The sequence below is a fragment of the Amblyomma maculatum genome, chromosome 2 (assembly GCF_055883805.1).
Source record: "Amblyomma maculatum isolate TAMU_Amacu chromosome 2, ASM5588380v1, whole genome shotgun sequence".
NCBI lineage: Eukaryota > Metazoa > Arthropoda > Arachnida > Ixodida > Ixodidae > Amblyomma > Amblyomma maculatum.
The window spans coordinates 39,053,888-39,070,456 of record NC_139345.1 but is presented as its reverse complement, the minus strand read 5'-3'; the positions used below and the strand labels follow the sequence as shown (position 1 = coordinate 39,070,456).

The 16,569-nt window shown below is 43.6% G+C and overlaps 1 protein-coding gene across 1 annotated transcript; it reads right to left on the bottom strand.

Moving 5' to 3' along the window:
- Positions 1 to 560: 560 nt before the first annotated feature.
- Positions 561 to 15,448, bottom strand: drongo (Arf GTPase activating protein drongo). Its single transcript, XM_084593929.1, has 8 exons — positions 15,265 to 15,448; positions 12,026 to 12,119; positions 9,999 to 10,325; positions 7,802 to 7,958; positions 7,593 to 7,664; positions 5,377 to 5,718; positions 2,768 to 3,183; positions 561 to 1,951 (listed from the first exon to the last, which is right to left on the bottom strand). The coding sequence occupies exons 1-8, from the start codon at positions 15,426 to 15,428 to the stop codon at positions 1,907 to 1,909; spliced, it is 1,617 nt and encodes a 538-aa protein (XP_084450055.1). The 5' UTR covers positions 15,429 to 15,448; the 3' UTR covers positions 561 to 1,906.
- Between the last annotated feature and the right edge of the window lie 1,121 nt (positions 15,449 to 16,569).

Below are 16,569 nucleotides of genomic sequence, written 5' to 3'. Positions count from 1 at the left end.
GGTTGGTTTCGGCCTCTAACCACCGAGCCTATAACGAAAACAAAGACCAATGAAGCACTTTCACTAGGTGTTTGGTCTGCTTTGTTTGTCGCCACCTATCTTCGCCCTCTCGTTTCGGATCCTTCCTACGGCTGGTGCAGCGCTGTTTTCAGAGTGATTTGCCTTTGCACCGAGACTCTCTCACCCTGTGCTGTTCGTGGTGCACCAACAACAGGAAGTCATAAACTGCTGAGGTCGTGATCGCTGCTCGTCATCTGTATATACAAAGTCGTGAAGCTTCAGAATATTCACAAAACAATTTCGTTCTCTGCCATTTTGGCATTTAGAAGTTGAAGCATTTCTTTTTTGGCAAAACTTAATTTTTCCAATTGCCCTATCTTTTGGACACTTCTGCGGTCCCAAGAGAGTCAGAAAAACCAGTGTTGGACCACAGTAGACAATTCAATACCGAGACTATGCTGCAGCTCTACACAAAACTGATAAACAGTTGCCCACATTAGCACAATCAGCATCACAAAAATTTTAGTTTCACAGATGAAAAACAAGCAGGAGGCCATCTCTATGAAAGCATGCTATGCTATTTATTGCAGACAAAAAATTGCAATAAAGCATTCTCATGATTCCAGTACTTCAACAGATATGATACACAATCTTTTAAAACAAATCTCCAATATGTACATGAAAAACCGGATGCTCTGAATAGCTTTCAACAAGCCTGGCATCTCCTACTATGGCTTAAATCACTGGGTTTGTTTGCATCCTTCAAGGTAACCAAGTGTCTGGACGTGCAAAATGTACCGTTTTGCACTGCACTTGCATGGGGCCCCTTGTACGACGCCAGATAGACCGGTGGGCCAGACTATCCCACTCTGTGGGAACTTTGCATTCCAATGTTCACTAATCTCTGCCTGTAAAGGCCTTTTGATGAAACTTTGGCTTGGCTGGCTGTAAACAGCAACACGCATGCCATATTCATAAGAAATATATCACACAAGGTACTAAATGAAAAAAATGAAGCGAATGACTTCAGTGGCCGCTGAAGAGAACTTCTGTAGTTTAGTAAACCTACCGATCCAATTTCTGTGCCTTTGGCAAGGTGGGCAGCCCATATAGGAAGCACAGGGAAGAAAACTGTCCACCCATGCCAAGTCATGCTTTCCAGAAGTTATGCATGGTTGTGAACATAGACAAGCCTTGAAGAAAAGAAAAATAGTTTCTACTGCAGTTCACAACCAACTTGACTTTTTTCCCTCGCACAATCCATTCACTCTTTCTCTCCCCACTCCCCTCACAACTTCCATAACAAAATGCTTGTAAAGCAGCAGCAAGTCGCTTTCAACTATGTAAAGTCCTAGGAAACAGGAGAGGGAGACAACAGACAAACACAGACATAACACAGCAGTAAGGCAGCAAAAAAGGTTAGACTGAACTATATAACGCTTCTCTCCAACATTCGATGCCCACAATGAAACAAGGGAGGAAGAAGAATGCCTTGGACGTTTTTCTTTTTCTTTCTTTACTTTCTTCTCTTCCTACCTGCATCTTGTGCACTGACTGTGCTTCTGTCTTTCTCTCTCAGTGTGGCAAAAAATGAGACTAGAAGAAGTTGCTGCGTGGCACTCTGTTAAAAAAAAAAAAGCTATAAGGTAGAATAAACACAGGCATAGCAGCTGGAAAAGGCATAAACCATTACTCGCCAACGCGGAAACAAGTCCACTTTGTCCAGCAAGAAGATACACAGCTATGTGCAACCTAGGCAAGAGAAGGGGGCACTATGTGTTAAAAAAAAAAAAAAGAAATATGTAGGAGAGATGGCGCCGCTTTTCCTTCTTCCTAGTAGCATGTTGTTCCTGGTCAGTGTCCCACTTCAAGATGGATGGTTCCAGCTCAGGCTACAAGTCTGCTATCAGAGGAACGGGTTGCTGGAATTGGCCCTTGGCATGGGACCGCTCTGTAACAAACATCACGAAAAGAATGCAGTGTAAACGTGGAGGTAGTCTACTGTATACCTTCTTCGCTAGCACATACAGAAAGAAAGGACACTGGATGGAAATTGCAGGACAAAAATCATGTTTGACAAGCACGCTTTGTTAAGTCTAGGAAAGCAAAGAAAACACTTATTCTTGACATAATGCAATATCATAGCAGCCTGAGTTTATACATGCACAGTGTTTCAATGTACAAGAGAAAGAGAAAAAAATTAATGCTTCCGCAATGAAAAGTGGTCCAGCGATCTCAAGTCACATACTTGAATAAACGTGTCACCACTCCTTACACGAGCACTGCATTTGCCTGAATAGTGTGGAACGCTGGCAATGCGTCACCTCAGTGCCCACTTGAAATTTTTACACAGCGGGCTCTCCCGACAGGCTGCTGTTCGTGAATGCTCAGCGAAGACTATAAACTGGCTGATGCGATGTACCATATATGCTGAAAGCACCTCATCTGCACATGTGAACTACACCATCTACTACCGCTGCATCATAATTAAACACAACCTTCAATCAACTGAATCAAGCTAGGCCCGATTGGCCATGAAGTTGGAGTCAAGTGAGAGAGCAAAGGGCAGCGGCTTCAAACATGTGCCAATACTTTGTCAGACAATGGTGGCTTGCGTACTGCCATGAAAACAACCCTATACAATTCCGTGTGGCTGCAAGAACACCATACTTACCATACTGCTTAAAAACGGGCTTCAAAAGATGTGAATACCCTATGCTTCTGCTAAGGCACACTACAGCCCTAGAACAGATCCTTTGTTTCTCACCAGAAAAGGATTGGCTGCCGCTGCTGATCCCATCTGCGACCAGTCAGTAGCAATAGGCCCCACTGCCTTGCCCACAGCGGGCCAAGGAGCCGCCCCCGGTGCAACCATACCACCAGGTGCTGCTGCCAGACCGCCACTGCCCCACCCCACATAGCCCTTCTGCTGGACCAGGGGCGGAGTGCCGGCCAAGGCGAATCCATTTGGTGAGCCCCCAAACATGGACACATTCACTGCTGCACCCATGCCGCTGGCCATTCCGTCCAGGCCTCCAAAGACACCCCCCGTGGTTGGGGCCACGGCTTCAAACGGGTTAGGTGTTACAAAGGCTGGCGCTGTGCTGCTGGGCTGTGTGGGGGTTCCCATGTTCCACACTGGAGCGGCCGCTGCAAATGGATTGGAGGGAGTGGCAGCAGCTCCTGCACGAAGTGACCAACAGACGGTAGACATTACACAAGTGGCCTAGCAGTTAGTTTATAGCCTTCTGCACAACTTATGCGTAATGCTGCATGTACACCTTTCTGGAAGCGCCACATTCCAAAAACTGCTTGTCCCCAGCCATGAACGCATCAAGGGCCTCTTCAGCACTAGCGAAAAAGTGACTGAGGAGTCCGGGTGCAAATGTCTCATGAATCACAAAGGGGAAATAATGCAAATGATTGTGACACTGAACTGGACTGGTTCTATAGGCGCACCAATATCATGGCAAAGAATGTTTACACCTATCTCAAGAGGTACCATATCTGTGAATGTACCAGGCATGAACAGATAGATGTGGCTCCTTAAGGTCGTGTTGCTAAGCTACAATGACGCAGTCAACTTCCTATGCCAAGGGCACCAAAAAGCCCCAAGACACCCGTAGAAAACTACAGCAATACCTAGTGTTATTACAAAATTCGAAGAGTCAGAAGCATGTGGCTTAAGATAAATATATAAGCTTACAAGGTAACTTTGGTTTTGATAACAAGAGGCACTGCAGCATTCATTTAGGTTACAAGACAAAACAAAGCAATCACGAGAAATTAAAGCAGATGGGGCATATGTGAAAAATACAGAACATGCATTATGCATTCAGCCAAAATATAATAAAGGGGTACAACACAAACCCACATCAAGACAAGTATCATGAAATGTGGCTCATCATTTACTTGCCTGTTTACATGTCACATTTTGTTTCGTAGAAATGTGAAGCAAATTTGTGCCTCTGACTGAGAAAAATCTACATTTATTTTATGTCCATGGAAAGGTTGCTAGAATAGTGCCCTGTACAGTGTATTTCCTTTATTAAGACAGAACACAAAAAGGTTCAAGATGTCTTTCATAGATTAAAAGCAATGCTAACAAACACTGAAAGGATAAGATTTCGTGCTCCAATTAGCCCACCAAAATCCTGGATCAAATACTACAGTCTGTTGGTTATGAACTGCTCTTATGTAGTAGAAAGGTACTAGCCAGCTTTCACACGGCAACTGCAAAGCTAGAGCTAGACCTTCAAAAAGGTACTGTTCGAGCTGTGTAGTGTGTACATGTTAGTGCTTTGCGTCCATTGATGCATGGTCAGCATCAAAATTATAATTAATATGGCCAAACTGCACACTGTTGCACTCTCCATAAATTGGCGGGGAAGGTGCAACAACGGACCGGTGGAAGGTCTTTCCCGATTACCCGCCATGTTCTGCGGCCATTCGAAACCAGAAAATACGACACAACATTGGGCTGGCAGTCAAATGAGTTGGTTGGGCTTCAGACCTCCATATTACGGCAAATGTGTAATCTTGGTCCAACCGTTGTGACAATTACTTGCTCCGTGAAAGCCTGCAAACGGTTGTTCGGAAATATGTGCGAAGGCTTTTTTCTTAGGGGGGACAAGAAAGGGGGGAGGGCGACCGCCCCCTTGAGCCCCCTCCTCCACTTTCCTCTAGGACCGTTACTGTTTTGATTCCCATCTCAAAATTGCAAACCCACATTGGTAGCTCTTGCCATTTCTGCCATGACAATTTCACACGAACTGCAGCCAATCAGTAGCCAGCCAACTTTGGGCAACTGGACTGGACAAACATTGGCAAAATTGGCAAATGCGGTCGGGTTGCACATACCCATAGCATATACATGTAATCTTTGTAATCTCCGCAGGTGTGCAAGAACGCCTAACATAATGTCCAAATTTAATCAGGCTGTACAAAAATATGCCAGCATCACCTAGGGGCCAAATTTTAGAAGGCTCCTTTTCTCAATGAGGATACCATAAGAGAGGTGCGCCCTTCGGTTATTTTTGAGATATTCCAAAAATAATGAGCGCTTAGTAAGGCCTACTGAATAATTAACTGAAGGTGCACTGCTCTTAAGACATCTTAAGTGAGGTAAGGAGCATTCTAAAATGTGGCCCCTGCAAGTAGCATGTCTTACTCAGAATCCAACGGTCCAATGGGTTCGATTCCCTTCTCAAAAGTGTAGCCTAAGTTGGCTACTGGATTTCCCCCGTTCCATTTGGCAACAACTGTTGCATTCATCCAGAGACATCATGGCTTTTTTCACTAGTGAGGTACTTAGCACTAGCACACTAGAAAATGTTCAGTACTAGCCGAATAGCCTCCTTCAGGTGGTGAACGCACCTTGAGGCACTGAAAATGCTGGGGCCTGTGCAGCGAAGGTAGGTGGTGGCTGCGGCTGCTGCAGCGATGGTGGTGGCTGTGGGCTCTCCTGGTGAAACAGGTTGTCCAGGTCAGCCAAAGCTGCGTACCGATCCGCTGGAGGCACCTTGGTCTGCGGCTCCCCTCCACCGGCAGCTGCAGCCAGGGTGATGGTCGACGGCGTGCTTGTTACACCCAGCGGGCTGGACATTGGTGGGAAGGAGGTCACGAACCCAGCACCACCACTTGTGTCCCCAACATGATTGCTGCTGATGCTGTTTGTAACTCCTGCTGGTGCCGTGGCAGGTGTTGGCTCTCGGTTTCCTGAAAGATCACAATGCTCATTGTCATAAGAATTGCATAAGCTCCTGCTGCTAACTCACTCCAGTAACAATCCAATTGAATCCAGCAATTGCATACTCTGGCAAAACAAAAATGAACTATTTAGAGTTAAAATTTTTATTAATGAAAATAAAATATAAATAGGGTCTTATTTGCTGATATTTACAAACAAAAACAAATTGGATTCCAAGGGGAGGAAAGCGTAGCAGGGAGCGGCAGAAAGTCAGGCGGTCAGATGAGGTTAAATTGGTAGGGGTCAAGTGGATGCATCTAGCACAGGACTGGGTAAGTGGAACTTTTTCAAGTAGCGCTACTGCGCATGTGCGAAGTCTCCTTGGCCGTCATTTTTGCCGGGATCCCAAACAAAAATGGGGGAAGGAGCTTACCGCACATGCTTTTCGACGAAACAATGTCCCTTGCTTCATTAATGCAACTAACTGCTGCACAATAATTGCGTGCAGTGCTAGCCTCTTCTAGACCTTTGGAGTGCATGCACTGCATTGTCCCCGCCTCCCCTGACTCACCTCAAGCGACACGACAGGTACAGGTTAGTCCTGTTTTCATGGGTTAACAAAGGGTGGGGGATTGGGGGGAGTGTACACTGTGTCCACAGATGAATCGCGCGTCTCTGCCGAGGCTAGGCTAGACCAGCTCTGCACTCAACTACTGCTTGAAAAATAAACTCTTTTCTCGGTAGCCCGTCCCGTCAAACGCACTTGGCATGACGGCCACAAGAGGGGTGCACTACTGGAAAAAGTTCCAATGGAGGAGTATGGGAGACGCCTTTGGACTGCAGTGGGTAATGTCCAGCTGATGATAATGAGCGACAGAAATGCTGGATGACTAATAAATTTCAGCATAAGAAACTTTGTTCACAATAATAAATTTCAAATTGAAAAAAAAAAAATAAATAATAAATTCTCGTTCCCCATTACACTTATGGAAGAATGAGATGGCGAATGAACGATGAAACCGGGGCCACATTATCTCGGGAACAAGCTAACATGCTCTAGCTGCAAAAGAGCCATTAAGAGGGCTTATCTGGTCAGCTCCTCTTTGCAAGGAGCCAATAAACATGCACAGAGGAGGACAAGTGTGTTGTGACTAATGGCCAATGTCGAAATAATTTAAATAAAGCATGCACACACGCACCTTAAACTGAGAGGTCATAAAGAGTGAACATATATTTAAATCAATTCTAATTGTAATGGTCACCAATGCATCACATTGAAAAGTTGCCAGTGGTACAATGGCCATTACTAAGTATTTTGAATTACTTTGAAAAAAAAAAAAAAAAAAAAAAAGACTGTCAGCCACGTGCTGCACAAATAGCATGGCCACTACGGTGGCAAGCAAGAGACACAGTTAACTGCAAAAGAACTTGCAAAGGCACATCTCCAAAATCTTCAGCTCCAGTGAGAAGAACAGATGAGACAGGGACAGTGTTGAAAGTGTAGTACATGCAATCAGTGATGGCAAGCACAGCTCAACTGCTAATCATTAAAATTACTGTGTAGTCAGGACAGGGACGAGCTCTTGCAGTGTCTCCAGTGTTGGTAATAGGATGCTTGTGGCAATATTATAAGAATCTCCTCCAAGTGCTGCGAGCCTTGTTTACCACCAGTACTGATATGGCAGGCTTTGCGCACATATGTCGCTTGGCCCAGTTGAAACATGGGACTAAAATCAGATGCAGCAAGTGAAACAAAAGCCCACGGCCTTTCTCAAACTTGGTCACATATAGATGAGAATGCAGTAAGAGGAAATGCCTCTCCTAGAAACCATGACTACACTGCATGGAGTTTCAGGAAAGGAAGAGAGTCAAGAAAAGGATGAGAAATGGAGCACTCACTCACCGGGTGAAGAAAAAACTGTGTCAAAATTGGCAAAATTCCCATTTGCAGAAAATGTTGAAGGTTTCGCTGGAGCTACACAAGGCAGAAAAAGAGAGAGAAAAAAGAACAACATAAATCTGAGTTTAATACTATGCTCATTTGGCACGGGTAACCCACACTCTTCTGGCTAGCGGCAACAAATTGTGACCACAGCAACCAAGAATGCTAACCTGTGGGTGTGGAGCTGACCGAGGCTGGGCTGAATGGGTCACTATTGAAAGCACCAAAGATGTCGACATTTGACTTGAACATGGGTTGGCTGGTTGTCGTTGTGGCGACAGCTGATGAAATGGGCGTTGGCCAAGTTGCAGAACTAGGTGTTGTGGGCTGCAGAATGGGAGCATAACATGAAAAAAGAAAAAAAAAAAAGCAATGCCAATAAGGCAAAACTCACAGGCCACTGCACATCAAAACAATGATATCAAAATAAATAAACAAATAAAAAAAAAACATTTGATAAGCTTTGAATGCTACATGCTACACACAGAAGTGACCATTTAGTTTCTATATTAAGAACATGCTGTAGTCTATCCCAGTGCAACGATCCAAGTTTAAAGAACACACAGTGCGAGTTGATTAACACGATATACACTGAAAACTAAAGGTAAAAAATTTAAAATGCTGCTACGAAAGACAGAAATGGATAAATGTTTATAAATGATCACAGGTTAGTTAGTCTCTATAGCCATAAACTTGACCCTATCATTCATATTTAGATTTAATGCTGGACACTCATACTCACTGACAAACTTTGCCAGAGACTGACCAAACAAGGTTTACCTTGACAACTGTTTTCAAGCAAATATCTGAGGTCGGCAGCATTACAAGAACAAAATGTCTAAAAAATGTGCTGTTTAAACCATGTCAGAAATTCTCTATCTTTTTAGGTTCAGAGGACAACGTTTTCAAAATGCACTGAGGAAGCTTGTATGTCCTGGTTTTCGTTCCTGCAAGTAAAAAAAAAAGAGAAAACTGCAAATGCGCATCATTTTAAGAGACTTGCAAATGCTGTTTTTGACAACTGACTGCATAGTGAAACATTCATTATAAGCTAAGCAGCATAGTATGAATAGTCCTAATGTAAGCTGGTTAAGGAAAGGTGGAGGCTGAAGTACAGTTATGCCAACTTATAATGGACCAGTTGTAATGAATGCTCGCATTATAAAAGAGTGTAATACTGTCCAAATCAGTATCAGGGCTATGGCATTGCATCTCAGATAAATTAGACAACTGTGGCTGCACCACTCGGTCAGAATGAGGGGGCATGGTAAGCTTACTCCTGCAGTTGAAAGAAACACGCCTCCCTCCAGCACGGGGACTAAAAATGGTCTAGCAGCTACAAGATCGGTTAGTGTATGCATGTGTGCCAGGTAGGCAAGAACCCTCAAGAGGAACGAGAAAAGTGATAAGAGTGAGGGCAGCATTGACAGCGGCACTGCATGCGGCCACTGAATAACCAATGCCAGCAATCACGGGAGCCGGAATGCAGCCATGAGGAGCATTTTGTAGTCAACGCAGTCATTGGGAGTACTTCGCCTTTCCCAACAGAACCTTTACATTCGTGCACTACTGCCAAGTGCTGGGAGTGCACACGTACAGCAGACAGTCTCTGTCACCCTTGTTTCGACTAGTCGAGCAGTGTACATCAATTAGGAAAGGCTAGCCAGTAGCTGATTGTTTTCAGGTAAAGTGCTAGCTCCCTACTGGTTTGTAGGTCTATGCTTATTTGCTTCTGTGCAAAAGTTGCACCAAGAATCTTGAAGATGCAGGAAAGTGTCACTTTATTTGGAGCCTAATGCATTGCTGGAGCAGTTCACACAAAAATGCCTCATATTTTGCATTAGCTTGTTTGGTAGCCTTGTCCATGAATCCCGACAACTTTGCTGAGGATCAAAGATGCGGTTCTCGACTTGTCGCCAGTTGCTGTGAAGGCCTCCATCTCTGACTGCACCATTGCGTCCCCACAATGGTTCGTCTGCACAAAGTATCTAGACCAGGAGCACACAACTGCACTAGAAGCTTAGAAAGTGGCTCGATAGGATCTGTTTCTAAGAAACACACGTGAATAGCCAACTCTTTAAAGAAATAAACATCACTTTATTCTGACTTTGTCTGTAATAGGGCAAGCCCACACATTACGAACTCCTGATACAATGAATGCAATCTGTGTGAATGTTAAGTTCATTACAAGTGGGCGAGACTGTTCCCTGTGTTCAGAGAACCTAACAAATACTCCAAAGAGTCCAAGGATTACACAAAATCAAGTTTGAAATCTCCTGGTGTTAATCAAAATCAAATACAGAACTGCTTTTTTCAATGATACGTACATACAGCAAACTATTAGTCGAAATCGAAAGCCTCACCCACCTGGGACTTGTGAATGACTAGAGGGAGACTGTTCTTCCCGAGCAGACTGGACAGCGGCTTCGTGTCGGGCATGACGGCAGAGTTGGAATGCGGCACATGGTTGGTCTGCTGCTGCGATGGTGGTGCTGGCTGTGGTTGTTGAGCAGCCAGTCTTCCCTGCTGCTGCTGGTCGGCGTGCATTCTCTGCAGGGCTATTTCGGGGTCCACGTACCAGCGCTTGCGCTCATACTTGTCGATCATTAGGTCCCGCGTTCGCTGCTCATCCCTGGAGTCCGGCTCCATTGGGCAGCGAGAGTCGTAAAGGCCCAGCCACACGTATTTGCAGTACTGCACACGAGAGCACAGACTTGAGAAATTGGCCACAGATAAAGAGGCACCTGCTGATCTTTAAAGGCCAGACAAGTGAGAACCTGGGAGTGTTTGTGCAGAAGAAGCCCTTAATAAGAATTCCAGCTGCTAAGTTGTTGGGAGTCATATCTACTGCAGCTCCCATTGAAACCATGCACTAGTATAAACTTGGCTGTTCATCCCAAATGTGGCCCCATTTCCAGTAAGTACCACATGAATGTCATGGTTTGGTAATTTGCGCTATGCCCAATTCTGACAGCTTATGTTTACATAACACGTAAGAAATGGCAATGACATGCCAATCAGAGCGGGACTCTAACTCTGCTCAACACCTATGCGTAACGCTTGACTGCTGCTGTGCGCATGCTACTTCCAAGCTGAATATGCATGATTAAGGGCAGCACATGTTGAGGCTGATGAGTCTCCATTGCTGCTGCACAGTAGATACGAATGAAGGTGCAGGAACAAAACTATGCCATGACTGACAGCATTAGGGCAGAATACCTTACAAGATGCAGCTGCAATACTTGGCTCCACGACTTATGCTTCTGTCATCTTTTTGTTTTGGAAAACAAAAGAAACTTTGTGAAAGTCAGTTTACTAATTGATAGCAGTGCTACTTGAGTGCTACTTGCTGTCTCCAATGGGGATTTAAGTATACGCTGGGCGTGGAATATGAGAGAAGCAGCCTTCTGTTTCAGATTGCGTAAGTAGCACCACTATCAAGCTGTATACTGTTATGGACGAGGAAGAAGCAGGCAGTGGTGCCGGCAGGAGCGGTCGCGCTAGGCCCGCAGCAATTCATTAGCATCGTCTCATGTTATCAGTCATCATCTGTCTGGTGATCGGCTTGCCGCATCATAACAATATTTTTTATTTTCGGCCCTTTCTTTTAGCACAGATAAAAACCTGTAGGCAAGCAACACCATTTAGCAAAAGTTTTAGCCGGTTGTTTTTCAGGATCGACAACTACCATACTCACACTCTTTCCATAAGCCAGCTCTTAAAAAGTTAGCTAGTCACCCTTAACTCATTAAGTTATGAGCTACTGAGCACTAATGCTTATCCACTATGGTGGCTTCTCTGCCGTGCCTAGTGGAAAGCGGCAAAGCATTAAAAAAACAAGCGAAAACGTGACAACACAAGAGAGGGCCATTCCCATGGAGACACGACATAAATAGAAGAAGCCAAGTGGGAGCTTGGCAGTGCCTAGGGACATAGGGACACAGTATCTAGAAACTAACTGTTCAGTTACATACCAGCTGGCCCACGGCTGGTCTGAGAGAGTAATAATGCAGCGATAGTAGCTACCGAGACGATTTCTCCACAGTTAAATGGCACATGAGAAAAAGCATCCGGAAACAACAAACAAGCAATCCCGGCTCACCAACGGACCGTATGCATTGCAAAATCTCTCACACTGAGGACAACACAATCGCGGATTGAATTCTGCGAGCATGACAAAAAAAGGAGCTGTTGATACCTTATGCCAAGAAATATCAATAGGCACTTTTGTAGAGACAAAGCACAATAATTGCCTTTGCACCTCATTCAGCAGCTACATTCTTCAAAATTGGAGGGCAGGCAATACACCTTTTGCTGGATGTTTTGAGAAATGTATCAACAAGGTTTTACCGTATGCACAATATTTCATAGGCATATTCTATAGGATCACTCACCTCGTTCCCTTTATTTTTTATCTGCTCTATTTCTTCAGGTGTGAAAGTTGTCATGGTGATGGATTTTACCCGGTGTGGAGGATTTAAACCTCGTCTGGAAAGAGCAAAGAGAAAACAAGCATTTTAACTTGGAGGAAGGAAAATAAAAGAAAACCCAACACCAACAGCTGTGCACTGAAGCCCAGCACAGATGAAGCGAAGCACAGCTGTTCACCTGAAAACCAACCTTTTAGGTCGATAGAACGATCTGAGAGAGCAAATTATCGTTTCAACCACACTATGTACTCTGCACCAGTAATGTTGCTTGAACAGCTGCTTTTTTCTTGGAAAGGGAACTTCACTTTATAATGTCCAAGAAAGTGCATGACTTCTTTTTTGAGCATATATGAATGCAACCTAGGAATTTCCAATTGAAAGATTCAAGAGCAACGGCATTTATTATTATTTTAAGTATTGGCTGACAACTCCTATGGAGAGAGACATAACCTGAGCCGGCTAAACATCACCTTTCTGTCTCTGTCAGTCAAAAACTAGTGAAAATGAACCTAAGATGCCGTTTGCTCTCATGTGGAGAAAGTGCAACCTGATGCACTTCTCGTGCTAGATATTTGAATATTGCCTATCTGTGATGCTTACTGAAAACAGAACTGATGGCATAAAAATGGCTTGTAACTCACTAACTCTAGCTTCACAAGGTTATATTCAAGATTACTGTGCCAGTAAGCTTTACAAGGCAAATATATTGACAAAACCATGTGTTTATTTTCCAAGTATACAAGTGTATCACCATAAATAAGTGTTAAGGTCATTACGAATCCACAGGTGTGGATAACGGATGGACCAGCCGCATGACCCAATGAGTGTCTGCTGTTACCCTAATGCTGTAGCAGCTGACTGGGGCCTAAGAGTTATGCAGGGAGCCCTCTACTTCACAAGCATTCATGCCACCTGAACAAAGTGGGTAATTTACCTACAATATTCAGGTAAGATACTAAGAAGCCTGGTAAAACAAGTGCCAAAGAAGCAGTAGATACCATAAAGCACCGAATTTCAGCTATATATACACACACACAAGCAAGGAACAAACAAAATATGTGTAGAATCACACCAGTATAGCATGCTTTTGAAAAAAGAGCTGGTCTATTTTTTTCAGATAACAGTGTCAAGCGATTCCTTTGTCCTTGTTAAAACACTTTCTTTACTTTTCTTGCATTCTTTAGAGAGAAGAATAGGAGAGAGAAGAATGACAGAGAAAAATGCTTCTATACCAGCACGGTTGTATACAGCCACTATTGTCCAGTATGCAGCCGTAACATAAACAGCTGAAAGTCAGTGCCGAATGGCATTTGCAGTCTACTTTATCAAGGTTTACTGCGCTGTTCTGTCAACTATGTACCAACTCGCCCAGTTTTCTGCATTATTACAGTTACACATTAACAAGACTCAAACTTATACGGACAACACAATCTTCCACAGGCCCCTCTGAATATATAAGCCTGATCACTTCTTTCCATTAAATCATCCATGTGTTGTCACTTTGTAAAGTGTGGCAAGCATTGGCATGTCACGTAGAAAAGGTTTCCCGCAGCTGCTTTTCTGAGGCAAGGCAAGTTTATTCCATTGGCACCTTCTCAACAAAGCACTGTCTCGCAGTTGTTTTGTTTTGCTCTTTCATGTAAGTTTTTTGCACAAGCAATTTCCTTCCTTTTCTTTATTTTTTACCAGCCGCTATACCCATCAATATAGTTACTTCCTACCAAAGTTCACTGTGCCTGTGTGTGGGCAGGCAGTCCAACAGTCACAGACACTTTTTTTTAGTTTCCTTATCTTTCATTTTAGTGTTCCGTCTCTGGATGCCTTAAAAAACTTAGAGTGAATTTAAAGAACACAACATATGCTATATCACAAAAAATGGCTCAAAAGCTCACAAGGATAAAAAAAAAATAAGCATCATGTTCTAGAAAGAAAGAAAATGAAAGAAAACCTATGGTAGTCCGTCCAAAAGGTTTTTTGGCATTACTAACAGAATCTAAAGATAGCACAAGCAGTTTGGAGGTAACCTGAAATGTCACCTTCAAACAGCAGGGCAAGGCCCTTTCCCTGCAGGTGGCCCATCTCCACTGTGCCGGCTTTTATGAGTTAAAAGACTCAACAATCAAAAGGAACAATGCAGTACATCTGCTATTTTGTGTGCTGTACAATACATGTGAGTGAAGAATTTTCTTTTAGGTATATTTTTCCTCATACTGCAAATTGACAAGGTTATGTGAGAGGGTAAATGCTTTCAATGAAAATGTCATTTCGATTTTATCAAATCAGGAGCTCCTTATCAATCAGCAGCACATTCAAGGTGATGTAGTACGATTCCAGCTGAAATTAAACAGCTGAAGTAGCTTAAAGCAAATTTCCGCGATGAAGCCATTTGGCTGATGTTAGTTCTTGCTGCTCCCAAACGTTTCCACACGGACTACAAATTTTACCTAAACAACCTTAACCTGCTGACATCAGCCAGACGTTTTTAACTACCGACTTTATCGCTAAAGCTTGTCAACTGCAGCAGTTCCGTCGAGGAATTTTGCGAGAAAACCAAATAAAATTCCGGACATGTTTCTGTTTACATCAGTCATATATGCGGCATTCTAACAATCGCAAAACATTTTTCAGAAAGACAATATTCAAATTAGGAAAAGACACCGCCATTAATAACCCAGCATGCGTGAAAAACACTGACACAGATGAATGCAGTTGCTACGAAGGAAAGCGCACATTTTGGAATTCGCAAATTATTGGTACGACCTTCCGCTTGCTGACTGCCAATACCAACCGATAATTCCGAGCACGGGCAAACACTCATTACTAGTCGTGACAGGTTTCTTTCTAAGCTCAAGAGCCCGTCCGATCCCAAATCAAACAATCGAAGGTCACATGCACAAATGTCATTTACAGCTACAGTAAAACCTCGGTAACATCCCGGGAGATTAGTCAACCACAAATACATCATCCGGTGGGGATAGCTTGCCAAATGGACGATACACCTACATGGCTACAAGGCAACCTCATCCATGATACCGACACCCCTAACTAGTACAAGTTACTGGCTCGTTGCAGACCCCTCCCGAGCACGCGGACACGCACTCCAAAGGAAAATGAATGAAGGGCACAGAGTGGCAGACAGAACGTGTAGCCCTAACTACGCATACTTCGACAGTGATGTTGGCGAGAATAAAAAAAACACTTACAGAATTCCGCTGCAAGACGTACAGACAAATGATCCGATAGTCATGTTTATATAGGTTGGCCCCCGCTGATGACAGTCGAAACATTGCTTATTTGCAGGTAATGCAGCGAGTTCTCGAAGAGTTTTTAAATTTTTCTCCTCTTGCGTTCTCTTTCTGGCGGCCATTTTGAATTGCCAGCCGGAAGTGTCTGTACTCGAGCGATGACCGCGCCAGCAGCGGTTGATTTTGCTAAACGGATGCTGGTTAGTTTGCATGATATTGTGAATAAAGTACGTTGAATTCTTTAAATACACTAATTTGTAACGCCGTTACGTTTGAGGGTATTATATTGACAGGTTGAATAGCATCAGTGCTTTTAAACATTTTGGCGGGATTTTAGAATCGCTTGACGAAACACATTTGAAGCTGAGAAGCAAAAGTTCAAAGTACGTTTCATTACACACCGATATTTTTAGCAGAGTTTATGGCAATTGGGCCAGCACTACTAAAAGTTCCCTGCAGTCAATCAAAAATAATATTTCTATCAGACTCTCTTTCTGTTTTGTTGTCACTGGAGTCAGCACGGGATGCTCTGTTGAGCCGCTCACTAAAGTATTTCATACCGGGGTGGGTGAAAGAAATACGCTTCATCTGGGTCCCCGGTCACAGTGATATTTTCCAGAACGAAGCGGCAGATTTCCTGGCTAAATCAGCTCTTGGTGCATCTGTTTCATGTACCATCCCTAATATCACCGTGTTTGGAATGTCCCGTTTCCAGCGTTATCAATACGTACCTAGCCGCTTCATGCAATGATCCCTTGATATCTACAGCCGAATACCAGCATCTCATATACTCATGGAAAGTTCGTTCATGTAAATCACGGCAGTGTGAGGTAACGATGACTCTCATGAGATGCAGGATTCCTCGCCTAAATCTTAATTTATGTAGATGCGGGATCAGCCCCACAAACCTTTGTGAGGCTTGGGGTGAGATTGAAAATATTGATCACTTCCTTCTCGCTTGCCGAAGGTTTTCACATCAGAGGTGGGTGCATTTAGAAACTCCAATTGCACGGGATTTACGTTGTCAGTCCCGCTTCTACTCTCCCTCGGTGCGAGTGCGAAATGATTTGCGTTGCCTCAAATTTGTCAGTGCTTACATAACTACATCACAGCTACGGACAGATTCCCTTGCTTATTGTATTCCAAATTTACAAACTTCCAAATTTTTACTTCGTATTTTTTCCCTTTCAATCAATTTTGTGATCTTAAATCTTATGTTTTTGTTTATTTGACAATTACTTTAATGCACTAATTCAGTTTGTG

Bases quoted from the DNA above. Each gene is read 5' to 3' on its own strand.
- drongo (XM_084593929.1), bottom strand. From the start codon at position 15,428: ATGGCCGCCAGAAAGAGAACGCAAGAGGAGAAAAATTTAAAAACTCTT. The intron at 12,120-15,264 runs GTAAGTGTTTTT...TGCTCTTTCCAG, and splicing joins ACGTCTTGCAGCGGAATTCT to ACGAGGTTTAAATCCTCCAC. The intron at 10,326-12,025 runs GTGAGTGATCCT...TCTCGTGTGCAG, and splicing joins TAAAAAATAAAGGGAACGAG to TACTGCAAATACGTGTGGCT.